The sequence below is a fragment of the Urocampus carinirostris genome, chromosome 13 (assembly GCF_059441175.1).
Source record: "Urocampus carinirostris isolate Australia breed hairy pipefish chromosome 13, RoL_Ucar_1.0, whole genome shotgun sequence".
Taxonomy (NCBI): Eukaryota; Metazoa; Chordata; class Actinopteri; order Syngnathiformes; family Syngnathidae; genus Urocampus; species Urocampus carinirostris.
The window spans coordinates 31,564,408-31,582,308 of NC_142361.1; the positions used below are offsets into that span (position 1 = coordinate 31,564,408).

Consider the following 17,901-nt stretch of genomic DNA (forward strand, 5'->3'; position numbering starts at 1 on the left):
TGAAGAAGACCACTGTCTAAAATACCCAAGCCGTCATTTTCAAAGAAGGAGTGGTAAGTGATAAAAGCGGTTTTACACCATAATTTTGATGATGATTTATTTTGTTTTCGGTAATCCGGGGAATATTAACATGTTTGGGTAACTACTGAAGTTATATACTATATTGCACACTGTTTTATTTTACATAAAGTCAAATATACTTGTCCTAAATCTGACTTCAGCCTTTGAGTGCGAACTCTGGCAGAAGGGTGTCGTAAACCACGAATTGCGTTGGAATGTGCGTTTTGTTCTATTCTGTGCAGATAACATTGACTTATCTCCTCGCCTGGGAGGGAATGGAGTGTGTTCCGGAGGGCGATGACCTATCACCCCTCCTCCCATTCTTCAAAGGGGGATTGGGAAGTCTGCATCGGCTACAGTGTGGACCAATTGGCAGCAGCTTGGTCACGGGGCGTGAACATCGCTATGTGTTATAACATGGGAAAACCCTGGAATACGTGGGTCTTCTCCACAGGATTGTAATTTGGCAAGGCAGAAAGACCCGATCTGTTCAACTCTTTGATTAGGCTAAATAAATTAATATGTGGACTATCCTCGTCGCTCAGCTGATTAAAATTCTCCGACTTTTGAACATGCTCCAACTGTAAGGGTTTAGACAAGACTCGTGAAGTGCCTTCGGAGTCAGATTTCTGTAAAGTGGGCTTAAACTACTTCCTCAAAAGTGTGTATTTCTAAACCAGATGGTATCACGTTTCTGTTTCAAATATTGGTACCGCCCAAAGGGGCGGTTCTTTTTTCCCCCCTCTGTTCTACTTAAATAAAAACAGTGTGGTGGGGGAAGTGCCCCCCAGAGTTAGGAGCGCGGCCAAGGAGACGGACGTAAGTTCCTCCTCTCCTGGCCCCTCCACCTCTACAAATGCAGTTGTAACAAGTCGAATGCCTGGTGTATCTATTTTAGCGATTAGCCAACTTAAAACAGCACAGGTCGATTTAGACCCCACAATTTCAGTCTAATAAATCTTAAAACCTTACAGAACCAAAACGTATCCCCCTTTTCTTTACATTCAGTGAAAAACCCCATGCCGAAAGAGAAAAACACGTTGCTCTCGTGTGCTGACTGCAGACCGCTTGTGAAGCATGCTACTGCACACAACAACAGTATCACGTGACAGTACTTGAAAAAAAATATCAGTACTTGAATAGATCTAATTATTGTCCCTGAAGCCGATGAAGTGGAATTTACTTGAATCTCAAAAATAAAAACGTGTCATGGTAATTACTATGTTGTTACCATGTTATTACCGGGTTCATGATTATAGATAGGGTTAACTGGATTCACTCAAACAATAAAGATAAAAATGACAAAGTCTGTGGGCACCTCAACGGTCCTTATGGGGACCACATAAGAAACCTTTGTGCTATACAAGTAGGGTTAAAAGTAAGTGATCAAAAGATTTCACCTCTCTCTTTAGGGGTGACACTAGCTTGCGGCGCCTCAGTCCTTCCCAGTTAAAACCCTGGAACCATCTAGAGGACACAGAAGCCATATCACACCAATCCCCAAGTTGTGATGTTTTCTTTTTATAGTGTGGAATAAGGACAAAATTAGAACTTTGCAGCTCTTATGCGAATCTGTACAGGCCCTAGCCTTAATGGGGGCCCTAAGCAAAATCCGATTTGGGGCCCCCTATTACTTGATCATACCTACTAGAACTCATTCCATGTTCTACTCCAGGGCTAATGCATTAGTTTTATCAAATTGATTTTGAAACGACTACAGTTAGAGAAAAATAGTATATAGGTTCCTGTTTTAACCACTTTATTTGTTATTCAGGTTTGAAGTATTACTGTAGTTTTTTTAATTTCATTTTTAGTATAACTGAATTTATATTTTTATTGAAGTTCTGCAGTTTTTTAGGGTGTTGCTGTAGTTTTATTTTTGTACTGTTTTTGTAGTATTTCCATTGTAGTATTTTTTGGTATTTCTGTAGTACTTTTGTTGTATTTCGAAAGTAGATTTTTTGTTGTATATCAGTCGTATTTTTGGATCATTACAGTAGTATTTTGTTGTAATAGTTTTCTATTGTTTTTTATATCATAGTATTTTTTTCAGTATTCCGGTCGAAGTATAATTGATGTATTTCCACAGATGTATTCTATTAGTATTTCTGTAGTAATTTTGTCGTTTTTTTGTTGTGTATCAGTCGTATTTTAATTATAGTATTTTTGTAGTATTACTGTAGTATTTTTTTCTCTGTATTTTCGTACTACCTCTGTTGTCTTTTGTAGTATTTCCCCATAATAATGTTTGTTGTATATATGCAGTATTTCTGTTGTGTTTTTGTAGTACAGTGTTACTGTAATTTTATTTTTGTAGTATTTTTGTGATATCTCTATAGGAGACTTTTTGTAGTATCGTTATACTGTAGGTGTAATTTGCAATTTTTCTGTTGTAATCCTTTTGTAGTAGTCTTTTTGTCGTATATTTTTGTATTGTTTTCTTATATTATAGTGTTGGTATTTTTTAGTATTTCAGTCGAAGTATAATTGATGTAATTCCAAAGCAGTATTTCATTAGTATTTCTGTAGTACGTTTGTGTTTTTGTTGTTGTATATCGTATTTTTGTATTATTACAGTAGTTTTTTTAATTATAGTATTTTTGTAGTGTTCCTTTTTTTTTGTATTTTCGTACTACCTCAGTTGTATTTTGTAGTATTTCCACATATGAATGTTTGTTGTATATCTGAAGTATTTCTGTTGTATTTTTGTAGTACAGTGTTATTGTAGTTTTATATTTGTAGTATTTTTGTGATATTTCTATAGGAGAATTTTTGTAATATCGTTACACTGTAGTTGTAATTTGCAGTTTTTCTGTTGTAATCCTCTTGTGGTAATATTTTTGCAGTATTTTTTTTTATAGTTTTCTAAAATTATAGTATTGGTATTTTTTAGTATTTCAGTCGAAGTATAATTGACTTATTTCCCAAAAAGTATTTTATTAGAATTTCTGTGGTAATTTTGTAGTTCTTTTGTTGTATATCAGTCATATTTTTGTATTATTACAGTAGTTTTTTTAATTATAGTATTTTTGTTGTATTACTGTACTATTATTTTTCTCTTGCTTCCACTTTCTGTTATATTTTGTAGTATTTCCACGTAAGAATGTTTGTTGTATATCTGCAGTATTTCTGTTGTATTTTTGTAGTACAGTGTTACTGTAGTTTCTTTTTTTGTAGTATTTTTTTTATCTTTCCATAGGAGAATTTTTGTAATATTATTATACTGTAGGTGTAATTTGCAGTTTTTCTGTTGTAATCTTCTTGTAGTAGTATTTTTGTAGTAATATTTTTTTATTATTTTTTTATATTATAGTATTGGTATTTTTTAGTATTTCTGTCGAAGTATAATTGATTGTTACGTATAGGCAGTACTTAAAAGATACAGTACTATTTCGATATTGAGGTTTCATTTGTATGTACAATAGTACATATACTTACAATGTAATTTAACTTTACACAAAATTAATACATGTAAGTAATACTTTAAAGATACAGTACTATTTAGATAGTGAGGTTTCATTTGTATGTACAATAATGTATTTACTTATAATGTTATTTAATCATACACATTATATATAAGGAGTACCGTATTTTCCGCACTATAAGGCACAGCTAAAAGTCTTAATTTTTTTCAAAAGCTGACCATGCGCCTTATAATACAGTGCGCCTTATATATGGATCAATATTAAATCGCAAGGTCTCGCAACTTACGCAACAGCCGCCGACTCGATTTTCCCCCGAACGTGGAGTAGTCCGCGGTGTATGCTGGGATTTATATACCGGCGTTTCATTGGCTAACCAATGTGTCAATCAACATTTGAATCGATCGCTATTGGCTTAAGTTATTCGGAGCCTCGGATAGGCTAGAGGGCCGAAACAAACCCTGCAATTGGCCGAAAAAGATGTGTCAATCATCCGTTAAATCGATCGCTATTGGCTGAAGTTATTCGGAGCCTCGGATTGGCTAGAGTGCCAAAACAAACCCTGCAATTGGCCGATAAAGATGACTGAATAGCAAGCTTGCTACAGTACGCCATAAAGAAACATGTTTCATTAGTCTGTATTTGTAAATATTATTCTCTCCTGGATTTACTACACTCACGGTTGTAAGAAGACCATGATTGCGTATCATTATTGAACGTGAAAACTTAGGTGAGTTATGCGGCTTTATATTTTCCCAGTATCTTGTTTTAGAACGATCTTGATGTTGCTGTGATGAGTTGTGTGAATTCAACTCAATTCCAAGTGTTTATTGTCATATGCACAGTAAAGTTGCGAGCGAAAAAGAAAATAGAAACTAGGGAATGGTTGGCATTTCTTGAATCCCAAGACTTTAACCTTCCGAATGATATTTGAAACGATGCATTTGAGTGACATCGTAGGGACACCGCATCCGCACGTGTCTACGACACGTATTTGCTTCTTTGCAAGCTTTCGGAATGTTAAGGGGGTAATCAGTTGGACTGAATCATCTGACTGTTTTGTCCACGTTCCCATTGTAGCGCCTTATAATCCGGTGCTCCTTATCTATGGAAGATATAGGACCAAAAACTATTTTTTGGGGGTGCGCCCTATAACCCGGTGCGCCCTATAGTGCGGAAAATACGGTATTTTTTTCAGTATTACCGTAGTATTATTTTTCTTAGTATTTTCATACTACCTCTGTTGTATTTTGTAGTATTTCCCCATAAGAATGTTTGTTGTATATCTGCAGTTTTTCTGTTATATTTTTGTAGTACAGTGTTACTGTAGTTTTATTTTTGTAGAATTTTTGTGATATCTCCATTGGAGGTTTTTTGTAGTATCGTTATTCTGCAGGTGTAATTTTCAGTTTTTCTGTTGTAATCCTCTTACAGTATAGTAGTATTTTTGTCGTAATATTTTTCTATTTTTTTTTTTTATATTATAGTATTTGTACTTTATAGTATTTCAGTCGAAGTATAATTGATGTATTTACAAAGCAGTATATTATCAGTATTTCTGTAGTACTTTTTGTAGTATATCAGTCGTATTTTTTTATTTCGATATTGAGGTTTCATTTGTATGTACAATTGTATATTTACTTCTAAAGTTATTTAAGCATATACAGATTTGTTACATATAAGTAGTACTTTAAAGATACAGTACGATTTCAATATTGAAGTTTCATTTGTATGTACAAATGTATATTTACTTATGTTATTTAATCTTATACAAATTGAATACATATAAGTAGTACTCTGAATATACAATACTATTTTGATACTGAGGTTTATTTCGTTTGTACAATTTTAATGCTTAATCTGGCTTTATAGTTTTCTATCCCCATGTTACGACAATTTCGCCAATTATTTTCCTTGTTTGCATTTTCCTAGTTTTTTTTTTGTATTAAAGACATAGTACCAAGTAGATAAACCAACAAAAATGAAGAACAGAGAAAGATAAAAGTACCTACTTGTGTTTCTTGATGTCAATGATGCCATTCTTTTTGTTGCCAACCCTCTCCACGGGGTTTAATCTAGGTAAGAGCAGAAACTAGGTTATTTTTAGACATAATTGCGCCAAAATGTTCTATATATAGCAGACTTTCTCGACCACTGTTTGTGAGCTCTTGACTAGTATGCCGCGGGAAATATTCCAATTGTATATAATTCATAACACAGTAGTACCCCAAAAGGCGTTCCAGGTTAAGAAGTCAAAAAAATACAGTACAGTACACGCTGCTTTTATCCGTTCCCATAGTTTCCTAAACTTAAACGAACTGGCTATTGCTTAAAATCTGCCTGGCAACCCAGTGCGCATGCATGCTCCCAGCATGCTCTTCGTGTCACCGTCAGAGGTCAGGAGGACGCAGCCATCATTCAACCAGCCCAAAATGAAAGACATTTTTGCAAAATTCCCGGAAAGGAATCACCCGGAAATGTGTTGAGAAGTCGGGCTATCGATACATCTGCCTTACGCATTTCCGACGGATTGTCAAAAGCTGGCAAAAGCTGACGTCGTTGGATCAGTTTTTCATAAAAAGCAAGGCACAAAGGTAAATGAATATTTTTACTCTTTCCTTTATTCTGTTTATTTACATCATATGCCTCACGTTTTACATTTATTGTGCGGTAATATGATTTTAACATGTATTTGTGTTATGTTTTGATGCTCTCCTATGATTTATTAAAAAAAAAAAAAATCATACTCTACTTTTGCAGGGTTTGGAACAGATTAGCGCATTTACATTCAAAATGCGTCTCGACTTACAACGTTTTCAGGTAACGAAGCTACTCCCATAACAAATTAAATTCGTAAGTAGAGGTACCACTGCAATTTGAAAGGAGCGTGACGTCAAGTAAGTATCTACGTAATATGGCCAGTATTAACTGTGTAACTGTATTATTCTTCTGTATTCAGTAGGTGGCAGCAGATCGCTATGTTCTATCTGATGAGGGTGAGCGGTAAAAATATTGTAATTACCGTAAATTCCGGACTATAAGCCGCTACTTTTTTCCCCAAACGTTCAACCCTGCTGCTTATTCAGTGATGCGGCCAATTTATGCGGCACTCGAGTACAAAAGGTAAGATTTAGACCGCTGGAAAATATGCGCCGAGGAAGACTGCAACTTCTTAGCTTGTGCACAAATTAAATTAGCGTAAACTTACCCTCATCATGCAAGTTGCAAAAAGAAAGGCACATGACGCAGCTTTCAAGCTAAAAGCAATCGAGCAATCCGATAAGAAGGAAACAGCTATTGCACGTAATCTTTACTTTGCGAGCGTGTTGCTAGCGTGTTATGGAATAAGGAAGCGTGAGACTTCGTCTATATGACAAAGTTTCTTTCCGATTCTGGGGAAGACGACTTTGATGGCGTCAGTTATAAGGAGGAAGATGAGGACGGTTTACCATGATTTTTACAAGTACGGTATATATTTTTTAACAGACCCGTCTACTGTTTTGCGAGCGTGTTGCTAGTAGCGTGTTGCTACCTGTCACAGTCACGGTTTGGGATGAACGTTATATTATTATTATTAAAGCTTTGAAAAACTCTCTTGGTGTACCGTCATTCTTTGTAAATATGTGTAACCATGTATAATATGTATTTGCGACTGTATATTTTTGTAATGTATTTATTTTAGAGACTTATTCTTTAATGTTTTCCACGGGCGAATCAAAAAGAAGGGACGAAAACAACGAGGGCTGACGGGAAGTGGAGTAAAGGTGAGGCGTGTTTTTGGACGCAGCGGACAATAGTGGATATATATTTTTCCCACCCTTACCTTTGGAAATAAAGACTTTTTTTCCTTGGATTACTTTCAACGGGACCCGGACTCTGCAGGTCTGGATCAAACCTTAAGTACCGGTATCATTTTCCGTTCATTTTGCTGTGGTTTTTTGGACTGTGTACTTTATATTCAGTTACAATTGCGGGACTTAAAGTCGGATTTGGGTCACTTTTGTGATTGTGTTACATGTTTTAATGTGGGCGCATGCGGCTTATATACAGGTGCGGCTTGTGTAAGTACAAAAGCGGTTATCCTCTTAAAATGTGGTGGGTGCGGCTTATAATCAGGTGCGCTCTATAATCCGGAATTTACGGTAATGTTTTTTTCCGGGTATTTGAGCTTCCACCGCCCAAGTACTTATTCATTTCATTTTTAAAGTATTTTTAATTTCGATTTATAGGAAATATAATAATGTAGCTCAAAATTTGCTTCAATGGCAGAGTAAGACTTTCGATTGTATGGTATTGTTTTCTTTTAATAGTAAATGAAGAAAATGTTATAAAACTACCAAAAAATGACATTAGTTAGTTACCAAAATTACTTCCTTGTTTTACTTCCTTAACCACAGCATGGATAGAAAATCATTATAAAATTACAGTATCTTAACAATTTGAAAGGTAGAAAACTAAATGAGAGGGGGATTACTGTCATGATCTGCCAATTGCCCTCACCTGCGTTCACTCGTTCAGCCCCAGCTGCCACTCATTGCCTCATTCGTTCTCCTCCTGTTTAAACACGTCATTCTTGTTCACTCCTTGTCAGTCCATCAGTGAACCTCAGCATATGCAGGGCAAGCGCTTTTCACTCTGGTTTCCGTTTTGAGTCCGATTCTGTTTCTTGTATCGATCCCCGATCCAAGCTCCGTTCTCCTGTCCCGGCTACCCTTATCCTGCCCGATTTTGTTTGCTGTATCGATCCCCGATCCAACCTCCGTTCTCCTGTCCCGGCTACCCGTATCCTGCCCGATTCCGTTTCCTGTATCAATCTCCGATCCCTGGCTTCCCGCTAGTCCCGGCTACCCGTATCCTGCCTGATTTCATTTCATGTATCGATGCCCGATCCAAGCTCTGTTCTCCTGTCCCGGCTACCCGTATCCTGCCCGATTCCATTTCCTGTATCAATCTCTGATCCCTGGCTTCCCGCTAGTCCGGGCTACCTGACATGTTCCGATCTCTGACCACGCTCCATTCTCCCGTCCCGGCTACCCGTATCTTGCCTGATTACGTTTTCTGTATCAATCCCCGATCCAACCGCCGTTCTCCTGTCCCGGCTACCCGTATCCTACTCGATTCCGTTTCCTGTATCGATCCCAGATCCCTGGCTTCCCACTCGTCCCGGCTACCCGACATGTTCCGATCACCGACCACGCTCCGTCTCGCGTCCCAGCTGCTCGACTTGTTTCCGATCTCCGACCACGCTTCGTTCTCCCGTCCCGGCTGCCCGACTTGTTCCGATTTACGGCTTCCCGCTCCTCCTGCCCAGCGAGCACCAGATGGCTGTCTTTTTTCCTCTTGCCCTGACGTCCCCGATCCCTTCATAAAGCATTGTGTGAAACTTTACGCATTTGGGTCCTCTGCTTGTACCAGTCGTGACAATTACACTTTCTAAAGCAAATCCGTGGTTGCTGTGCTGTGAATTTGTTTTCTGTAAAATATTTAATATTTGAAATTACGGGTAGGGCAGCACGGCGGCGCAGTGGTCAGCGCATGTGCCGCACAGTTCATGTCATGGGAACCTCCTGCGTGGGTTCAAATCCAGCTACAGACCTCCTGTGCGGAGTTTGTATGTTCTCCCCGTCCTTGCGTGGGTTTCCTCCGGGCACTCCGGTTTCCTCCCACCTTCCAAAAACATGCATGTCAGGTAAATTGGCTGGTCCAAATTGTCCCTAGGTGTGAATGAGCGAGCGAGTTGTCTGTCCCCGTGTGCCATGCGATTGGCTGGCAACCAGTTCAGGGTGTCCCCTGCCCACTGCCCGATGATTGCTGGGATGGGCTCCACCACCCCCGCGACCCTACTGAGGATAAGCGGTGTAGCTAATTACGGGTAATCAAATTTCAGGCCTAGTTTTTCACATTTTTATATAAACTTTGATGAGCTAAAACACATTGCAACCAAAATACTTCAAAATGTATATAATTATTTTAAACCAATCACAAACTTCTAGAATATTTTTGCATGATTATTTTAAGAAAATACATTTGACATTATTCTTCAATGCACAAAATGATTCACTCCAAGTGAAACTTATTACCCTAAACTATCCGGGTGGGTCCATACTTGCAGAGTCTCCTGATGAGGTCATCTGGACGCCTTCCTATTCTCTTTGGGAAGTCCACCTTCTCAATGCCGAGGAGGACCATCGTGTAGATCTTAATGGGGTCTGAGCCGGAAAACGGTGGACTGGAATGGAAAAGAACTTGTTTGTTCATTGAAAAAGATTGGATTAAAACAGGGGTGTCAAAATGGCGGTCCGCAGGCCGGATAAGGCCCGCTAAGGGATTGAATCCGGCCCGCGAGACAACGCTCAGAGAAGCGCAAGAGAAAAACGAGCTGCAGGTGGAAATATGTCCACTTGATATTTCTCACAAACACTGTACTTGTATTTCCCTATCCCTCTCTCTTGCTCTCTCTCTCTCTCTCTCTCACTCTCTTCCTCCCTTTTTCACGCACTCTCTCCTTCTCCCTCTGTCTCTCTTTTTCTTCTTTGTCTCTTTCTTTCTGTGTCTTTTTACCATATATTGCCCTCTCTTCCTTTTTTCTTTTTCTCTCTTTCTATCTCTCTTGCCCCCTTTTCTCTTTCCCACCTTCTCTCTTTCTATTTGTCTTTGGATTTATTTTTCTCCCCGTTTCTTTCCCACTCTCTCACTATTTCTCTTTTTATCTCTTTAGTTTCTCACATTCTCTCTCTCTCTCTCTCTCTCTCTCTCTCTCTCTCTCTCTCTCTCTCTCTCTTCCTCCCTTTTTCTCACACTCTCTATCTCTCTCTATTTCACTCCATCTGTCTCTCTTTGTCTTCCCTTGTTCCTCTTCTCTCTTTCTCTCTGTGTCTTTTTACCTTATTTTGCTCTCTCTTCCTTTATTCCTTTTCTCTCTCTTTTCTCTTTCTTTCTCTCTTGCTTCCACCTTCTCTTTCCGCCTTCTCTCTTTCTCTCCTTCTCTTTTCTCTCCTCTCTTTCTCTTTCTCTTTGGATTTCTTTTTCTCTTTTTCTTTCCCACTCTGTCACTATTTCTCTTTTTAATCTCCTTTGTTTCTCACATTATCTCTCTCTCTTTTCTCTCTCTTTTTCTTCCTTTCTCTCTTCCTTTGTCCCAACCTCTCTCTTTTTCTCTCCCTCTCTTTTTCATATTTCTCTCTCTTTTTCTTTCCTTCTAATCTACTAGTCCGGCCCCCGGGAGAATGTTACTCTATCGTGTGGCCCCCGAGTTAAAATGAGTTTGACACCCCTAGATTAAAAGAATAAGTTGTTCTGTTCTTTTGTTGGATGTTGCGTAATTATTGATACATGACAAAAGGAATGTGGAATAAAAAAGGTCATTTCTTCTCGTAAGGCTAAAACAGAGATGTTTACAAAAACACTGGAGATATGGTCACTCCACCTTGAGACTTTACCTTGTGAATGGATTAATGTCATCTCTGTGCATTACTGGATTTTTTTTCATTTATATCACTACGATTAGTACTTTGCTCAAGGGCACTTGAACATGACCTAACCACAACATTTTAGGCGGCCAGGCAACTTCAATCCTTAAATCCAGGACACCAGATTCAAAAGGTCCAGTCACAAGAAAATCCGACTTACTTTCCAGTCAGAAGTTCAAATATGAGGATTCCTAAAGACCAGCAATCGGCTCCAAAGTCATGGCCTTTGTTCATGATGACTTCTGGGGCCACATATTCCGGGGTCCCACAAAAAGTCCAGGTTTTCTTTCCCAGACCAATCTTTTTTGCGAACCCGAAATCGGCCTGCGGACGGAAAACATCGTTTGTCAGCGTAGAGTGAGTGAAATATTTCCGTTTGAAAATAATTACCATTTTGACGTAGCCTTTCGCATCGAGAAGAAGGTTTTCGGGTTTGAGGTCTCGGTAAATGATACCCAGCGGGTGCAGATAGTCAAAAGCCTCTAAGACGCAACCGATGCAAAATCTGGCAGTGGGTTCATCAAAATAATTCCTAGGAGAAAAATACATTTTTGAAACAAAACTTACTTTCTATGTATCGCTTGCTTTATGTATCTATCTATCTATCTATCTATCTATCTATCTATCTATCTATCTATCTATCTATCTATCTATCTATCTATCTATCTATCTATCTATCTATCTATCTATCTATCTATCTATCTATCTATCTATCTATCTATAATAATAATAATAATAATAATTTCCTTTGTATTGTCATTCTTTGTAAGAACGAAATGTCGATACACCTGACCCGTTGTAGCGAGCCGATGCAGCCGCAGCCAACAGAGGGCGCCGCCATTTTACCAATGTTTTAAGTCTTAGGAATGACTCGGCCGAGGCGCGAACCAGCGACCTCCCAGTCTCAAAGCGGGCGCCTTACCATCTAGGATACTGAGCTGGTCTATCTATCTATCTCTCTATCTTTCTCTTTATCTCTATCTTTCTCTTTATCTCTCTCTTTATCTTTATCTCTATCTTTCTCTCTCTCTTTATCTTTATATCTATCTCTATCTTTACGTATATCTTTACCTTTATATCTATCTTTATGTATATCTTTACCTTTATATCTATCTATATATCTATCTATACATCTATCTTTATCTCTATCTATATATCTATCTATATATCTATCTTTATCTCTATCTATATATCTATCTCTATCTGTATATCTATCTTTATTTCTATCTCTATCTATCTTTATCTCTATCTATCTTTATCTCATCTCTATCTCTATTTTCATCTATCTATCTTTATCTATACATTTATTTTTATCTCTATCTCTATCTTTATCTCTATCTTTATCCATCTATCTTTATCTATATATCTAATTTTATCTAAATATCTTTATATATCTTTAGCTATATATCTATTTCTATCTCTAACTCTATATCTTTATCTATATACCGTAAATTCCGGACTATAAGCCGCTACTTTATTCCCAAACGTTCAACCCTGCGGCTTATTCAGCTATGCGGCCAATTTATGTCATTTATGCGGCGCTCGAGTACAAAAGGTAAGATTTAGACCGTTGGAATATATGCGCCGAGGAAGACTGCAACTTCTTAGCTTGTGCACGAATAAATTAGCATATCCTCACCATTTAGATTGCAATAAGAAAGGCACATGACGCAGCTATCAAGGTAAAAGCAATCGAGCAGTCCGATAAAGAAGGAAATAGGGTTACTGAACGCAAACTTTGCTTTGCGAGCGTGATGCTAGCGTGTTATTGAATAAGGGAGCGTGGGACGACGCCTGTATGACAAAGTCTCTTTCCCATACCGGGGAAGACGACTTTGATGACGTCAATTATAAGGGGGAAGATGAGGTAGGTTTACCGTGGTTTCTACAAGTACGGTGTATTTTTTTAACAGACCCGTTTACTGTGTTGCGAGCGTGTTCCTAGTAGCGTTTTGCTACCCTTCACAGGCACGGTTTGGGACGAAAGTTAAAATATTATTATCAAAGCTTTGAAAACTCTCTCGGTGTACCGTCTTTCTTTGTAAATATGTGTAACTATGTATAATATGTATTTGCATCTGTATATTTTTGTAATGTATTTATTTAAGATAATTATTCTGATGTTTTCCACGGGCGAATCAAAAACGGGGGCTGATGGGAGGTGGAGTAAAGGTGAGACGTGTTTGTGGACGCAGCGGGCAATAGTGGATATATATATATTTCCCACCATTACCTTTGGAAATATACATTTTTTTTCCTTGGATTATTTTCAACGGGACCTGGACTCTGCAGGTCTGCATCAAACTTTAAGTACCGGTATCATTTTCCGTTCATTTAGCCAGCTGTGGTTTCTGGGCTGTGTACTTTAAACCCAGTTACAATCGTGGGTCGGGCCAGGGTTAATTTTGTGATTGTGTTTCATGTTTTAGTGTGGGGTCATGCGGCTTATGTACAGGTGCGGCTTGTGTAAGTACAAAAGCGGTTCTCCTCTTAAAATGTGGTGGGTGCGGCTTATAATCAGGTGCGTCCTATAGTCTTTGAATTTCTATCTCTATCTCTTTCTCTATCCCTCTCTATATATCTATCTATGTTGTACGTGCTAAATATTTATTTTAGATTACGATACTGTCCACTTTGAAAGCAGTCAACATGCTACAAACTATCTGTGAACATTAAAACATATTCCTGTTTCTGTTTATCTTAAGAAAATGGCCGTTTTTTTGCCTTTTTTAAACATACACAGAGTAGTGGATCTTCCATTCGGACATAGGGGGTTGTGATCCAATGAGCCACCCACCCTGTCTCTTTTCAACGTATGTCAGCATGAAGTTCAATGAGGAACCATTCAAAGATATCAAATGTTATTTGGGATGGGGAATGCTACTGTTATTTTGAGATAAAATCTAGTTTTCAGATTATTTTAGGTCAGGTGACGGGAAGCCAGAGGCCGACGAAATCGATACCGGACAGACAGGATTGATAACAAAACAGGATATCGAAATTAAACAGGACAAACTAGACGGGAACGAAACTGGAAACGGATATTAAACAGGACAAAATAAACGGGAATAATACCGGACAGGACATACCAACAAGAAACAGGACCGAGTCAAAACCCACGTCTTGCGGGGCAGAGGTTCATTGACGGACTGACAAAGGAAACATGAGAGCACTGAGCTTAAGTAGACGGAAAGCCAATCTGTCAATGAGCCGTGACAGTAAAAATACCTACCTAAAGAGTATAACAATATCAAGAATCAAAAACAAAAAATACCTCCAATAAATATAATTATTGAGACTTTTTTTAAAAAAAATAATTGAAGTATACAGGCATTTTTCCCTAAGAGTTTAAAAAAATTGAAAGCAGAATATTTGAGTGAGGTATTAAAGAATTGACATTTGCCCCCCCCCCCCATCATGCCTGCATGAGAAATCTTTAGGGCAAGGAGTTGATTCCTCGAATAAACGCATTTTTGTGCGTTAAAACCCATAATCATAGGATAGAAAGTAATCCAAAGTGTAGTTGTCAAACGGGACGAAAAACAATGAAGATAGAAGCTGTTCTTAGTAGATTTCTGATACCCGAAATTGTAAGTGTTTTTCGGAAATTCCGCCCTTCCGTGGCCTTTAAACCATTTTGGTCCACATTACGATCAGCTGGCTAACATTTCAAGCTTAAGGGTCATGAAATTGACATTAACAAGTTGGTCTTTTGGTTTGAGAATCATAAAAGTGTCTCAGCTTGAATCAGGAGTCGAATTAGACTCACATGTCACGTAGCACGGTCCAAAGTTCTCCTCCCAGACACACCTCCAACAGCATGTAGACGTACTTATTGTCGCGAAATGTTCGGAAAAGCCTAAAAGTGATCACAGGAAAGTCGACGGTAAGATTTGGCACACGTTATTTTTTCTAGTGCGACATTTTTGGAATATGAAAAAACAGGGAAAATGTATAATAAAGTGTGTGGGAACAGGTTATTGATAGACCTCCCATTTTGTCCAAGCTTCTTTATGGGGAGGACTATTTACACAAGGCTTTTGTTTTAGAAAGTCATTGTCAAGATAAATTTCTACTCGGTGGTGGGATCCTAGAGGGCGGAATTCTGCAGCACACTCCTTAGCAACTTCATAGAGAAAGCAACTTTAGAACAGGTCACCTACTCCACTTTTTAGTTCTACCGTATTTTCCGCACTATAAGGCGCACCTAAAAGCCTTTGCAGCCGCCGACTAGATTTTCCCCCGAACGCCAAGTAGTCCGCGGTGTATGTTGGGATTTATTTACTGGCGTTTCATTGGCTAACCAATGTGTCAATCATCATTTGAATGGATCACTATTGGCTAAAGTTATTCGGAGGTCAAGGGGAGGATCCTTTTTATCATTTACAGGCTGGCATTGGCTTGAACGGCAAAACAAAGCCTGCAATTGGCCAAAAAAGACGTGTCAATCATCAGTTGAATGGATCACTATTGGCTAAAGTTATTCGGAGGTCAAAGGGCGGATACTTTTTATCATCTACAGGCTGGCATTGGCTTGAACGGCAAAACAAAGCCTGCAATTGGCCGAAAAAGATGAATGCGTATAGCACGTGGCTGACGGCATACAGAAAGCATTTTTTTACTATTTTGTATTTGTAAATATTTTATTCTCCTGGATTTACTAAACTCACGGATATAAGAGGACCACGGCTGCACATTATTATTTAACACAACGACTTCGGTGAGCTACTCTGGCTATATATATTATCCCTGTATCTTGTTTCAGACTGAACTCGATGTTTCTGTGATAAGCGGTGCAGATAATGGATGGAATGGAGTGTCTATTTTTAAATTAAACTCAATTCCAAGTGTTTATTGTCATATGCACAGTAAAGTTGCGAGCGAAAAAGAAAATAGAAACTAAGGAATGGTTGGCATTTCTTGAATCCCAAGACTTTAACCTTCCGAATGATGGAACAATGCATTTGAGTGACATCGTACGGACACCGCATCCGCACGTGTTCTCGACACGTATTTGCGTCTTGGCAAGCTTTGGGAATGTTAAGTGGGTAATAAGTTTGACTGAACTATCTGACTGTTTTGTCCACGTTCCCATTGTAGCGCCTTATAATCCGGTGCGTCTTATGTATGTCAAAAATAGGACCAATAACTATTTTTTCGGGGTGCGCCCTATAACCCAGGGAGCCTTAGAGTGCGGAAAATACGGTAGTTTTCTATTAATGTGGCCTAAGATTTCTTCTCAAAGATGTGTAGCGAAAATGGGTGGTAACTAAATTGTTCTAACAAGTTTATTCTTTTCAAAACCCGTCTTGACTTTTTGGAGCGCCACTTACGTTTTTAGATCATTATTTCATAAAAACGGATGAAAAACCTTGTTTGGTTATTCTGAAGGGTGGCTACACACACTTGAGGTGAATTGTTTTTACCGTTTTGATAGTTCAATATACTTTAATCAAGACACACACACACTCTTAGATTTATGGACTTTATGGACTAATCATCTACTGAAGAAGCTTGAATAGAACACAAAACACTAATAAGAAAGTTAAACAAAGACAACTAGAATTTGAGAACCTAAACTGGCACCATTTGGATAGACAAAAACATTAGCTTATTACATTAGATAGATAGATAGATAGATACTTTATTCATCCCCGTAGGGAAATTCACACTTCCAGCAGTATCCTTGTGTTGATTATTAACGGATTAACAGGATGGCCTCGGGGTGCTGTGTTGTAGTTTAGCAACAGCGGAGTGGATGACGTCACACGCTAGGCCAAAAGTTCGACGTCCCAGCAGCAGAGGGAGATCTTTGTGCCCAGGGTTACACCACCTTGTGTTCACGTAGATAGCGAGTCCGCCTTCTCTCCGCTTCCCGCAGGCTTTTGTGTCTCTGTCTGCCCTAGCAGCGCTGAAGCCAGGTAGCTCCACGTTAGCGTCCGGAATGCTAGACGTGAGCCACATTTTCGTAAAACACAGCAAACTGCACTCCCTGTATGCTTTGATGTTTTTCACCAGCAGAGCCAGTTCGTCGGTCTTATTTGGTAGAGAGTTCACATTTACCATGATTACGGACGGTACCGAAGGCTTATAATGCCGCTAGCCGCTTAGCCTTAGCTCCGGCCCTGCATCCACAATAGGGCCCCCTCATCACGCCGGCACGAGATTTCGTCAGGGCAAGGATTTTTTATGCATTTTTGTGCGTTAAAACGCATGTCCATACAATAGAAAGTAATCCAAAGTGTAGTTGTCAAACGGGACAAAAACAATGAAGATAAAAGCAGACAATAAAAACAATAAATCACAAAAAAAAAGAAATAACACGGAGCTGCTGGAAAGGCTGCCGCTCGCAGCGGCGCCCATGATGTTATGTTGGATTTTGATAGAATTCCCCCTTTAACGTCACACCAATACGAATACCTAACAACAACGAGATGTTCTGCAAAGTTCTGCGTCGATGAAGATGATGGCCCGGTCTTAATGTCCTGACCGGAGCGATGAGGAATCCTGGTAGGACAACAGGATGCAGACTGTTGAGGGAGAGGTGGACTGCTGGTGGCTTGAGGCTTCTCTGAGGAAGCTGGCTTTGTCCTACCGGTTTGGCTGCTAGCTTGATCAAGCTTTGCTGCTGAGTTGGCAAGGTTCTCTGGCCGCTTGTTGAGCTGAGACTTGGTCAGGACCGGTCAGGATTTTGGTCCAGTTCTTCTTGTTAGGATATGCCCTGTAGCCTTCTAGCTGGCCAAATTCAGACTGCCCTTATAAGGTGAGACGTGTACAGCTATCGATTCCAGGCTCCTGGGAGGGGCGGACCCCCTGTGGTGGTGTCGTCACGGCAACCTTTGATAGGCATATGCAAGCTAACGTCCCCCCTCCCCAAACTCACATTCCTCCAGTATCAATCAGAGAACATATCTATGTGATTGACTTAAAACACAGCATTGACCTCACAC

At 39.1% G+C, this 17,901-nt stretch overlaps 1 protein-coding gene across 2 annotated transcripts in view; it reads right to left on the minus strand.

Moving 5' to 3' along the window:
* The window catches only part of prkg2l (protein kinase cGMP-dependent 2, like), a 42,804-nt gene that overhangs the window by 1,730 nt on the left and 23,173 nt on the right, over positions 1 to 17,901 (minus strand). Inside the window, exons 14-19 of one of the 2 annotated variants that reach the window (XM_088351020.1) lie at positions 14,721 to 14,810; positions 11,342 to 11,483; positions 11,112 to 11,275; positions 9,589 to 9,711; positions 5,495 to 5,557; positions 1,461 to 1,527 (exon numbers count right to left, since the gene is read on the minus strand). In XM_088351020.1, coding sequence (XP_088207146.1) covers positions 1,461 to 1,527; positions 5,495 to 5,557; positions 9,589 to 9,711; positions 11,112 to 11,275; positions 11,342 to 11,483; positions 14,721 to 14,810 — 649 coding nt within the window. Of the gene's footprint in view, positions 1 to 1,460; positions 1,528 to 5,494; positions 5,558 to 9,562; positions 9,712 to 11,111; positions 11,276 to 11,341; positions 11,484 to 14,720; positions 14,811 to 17,901 lie in introns of those variants that run through there. The other variant, XM_088351021.1, reaches the window with a different exon arrangement.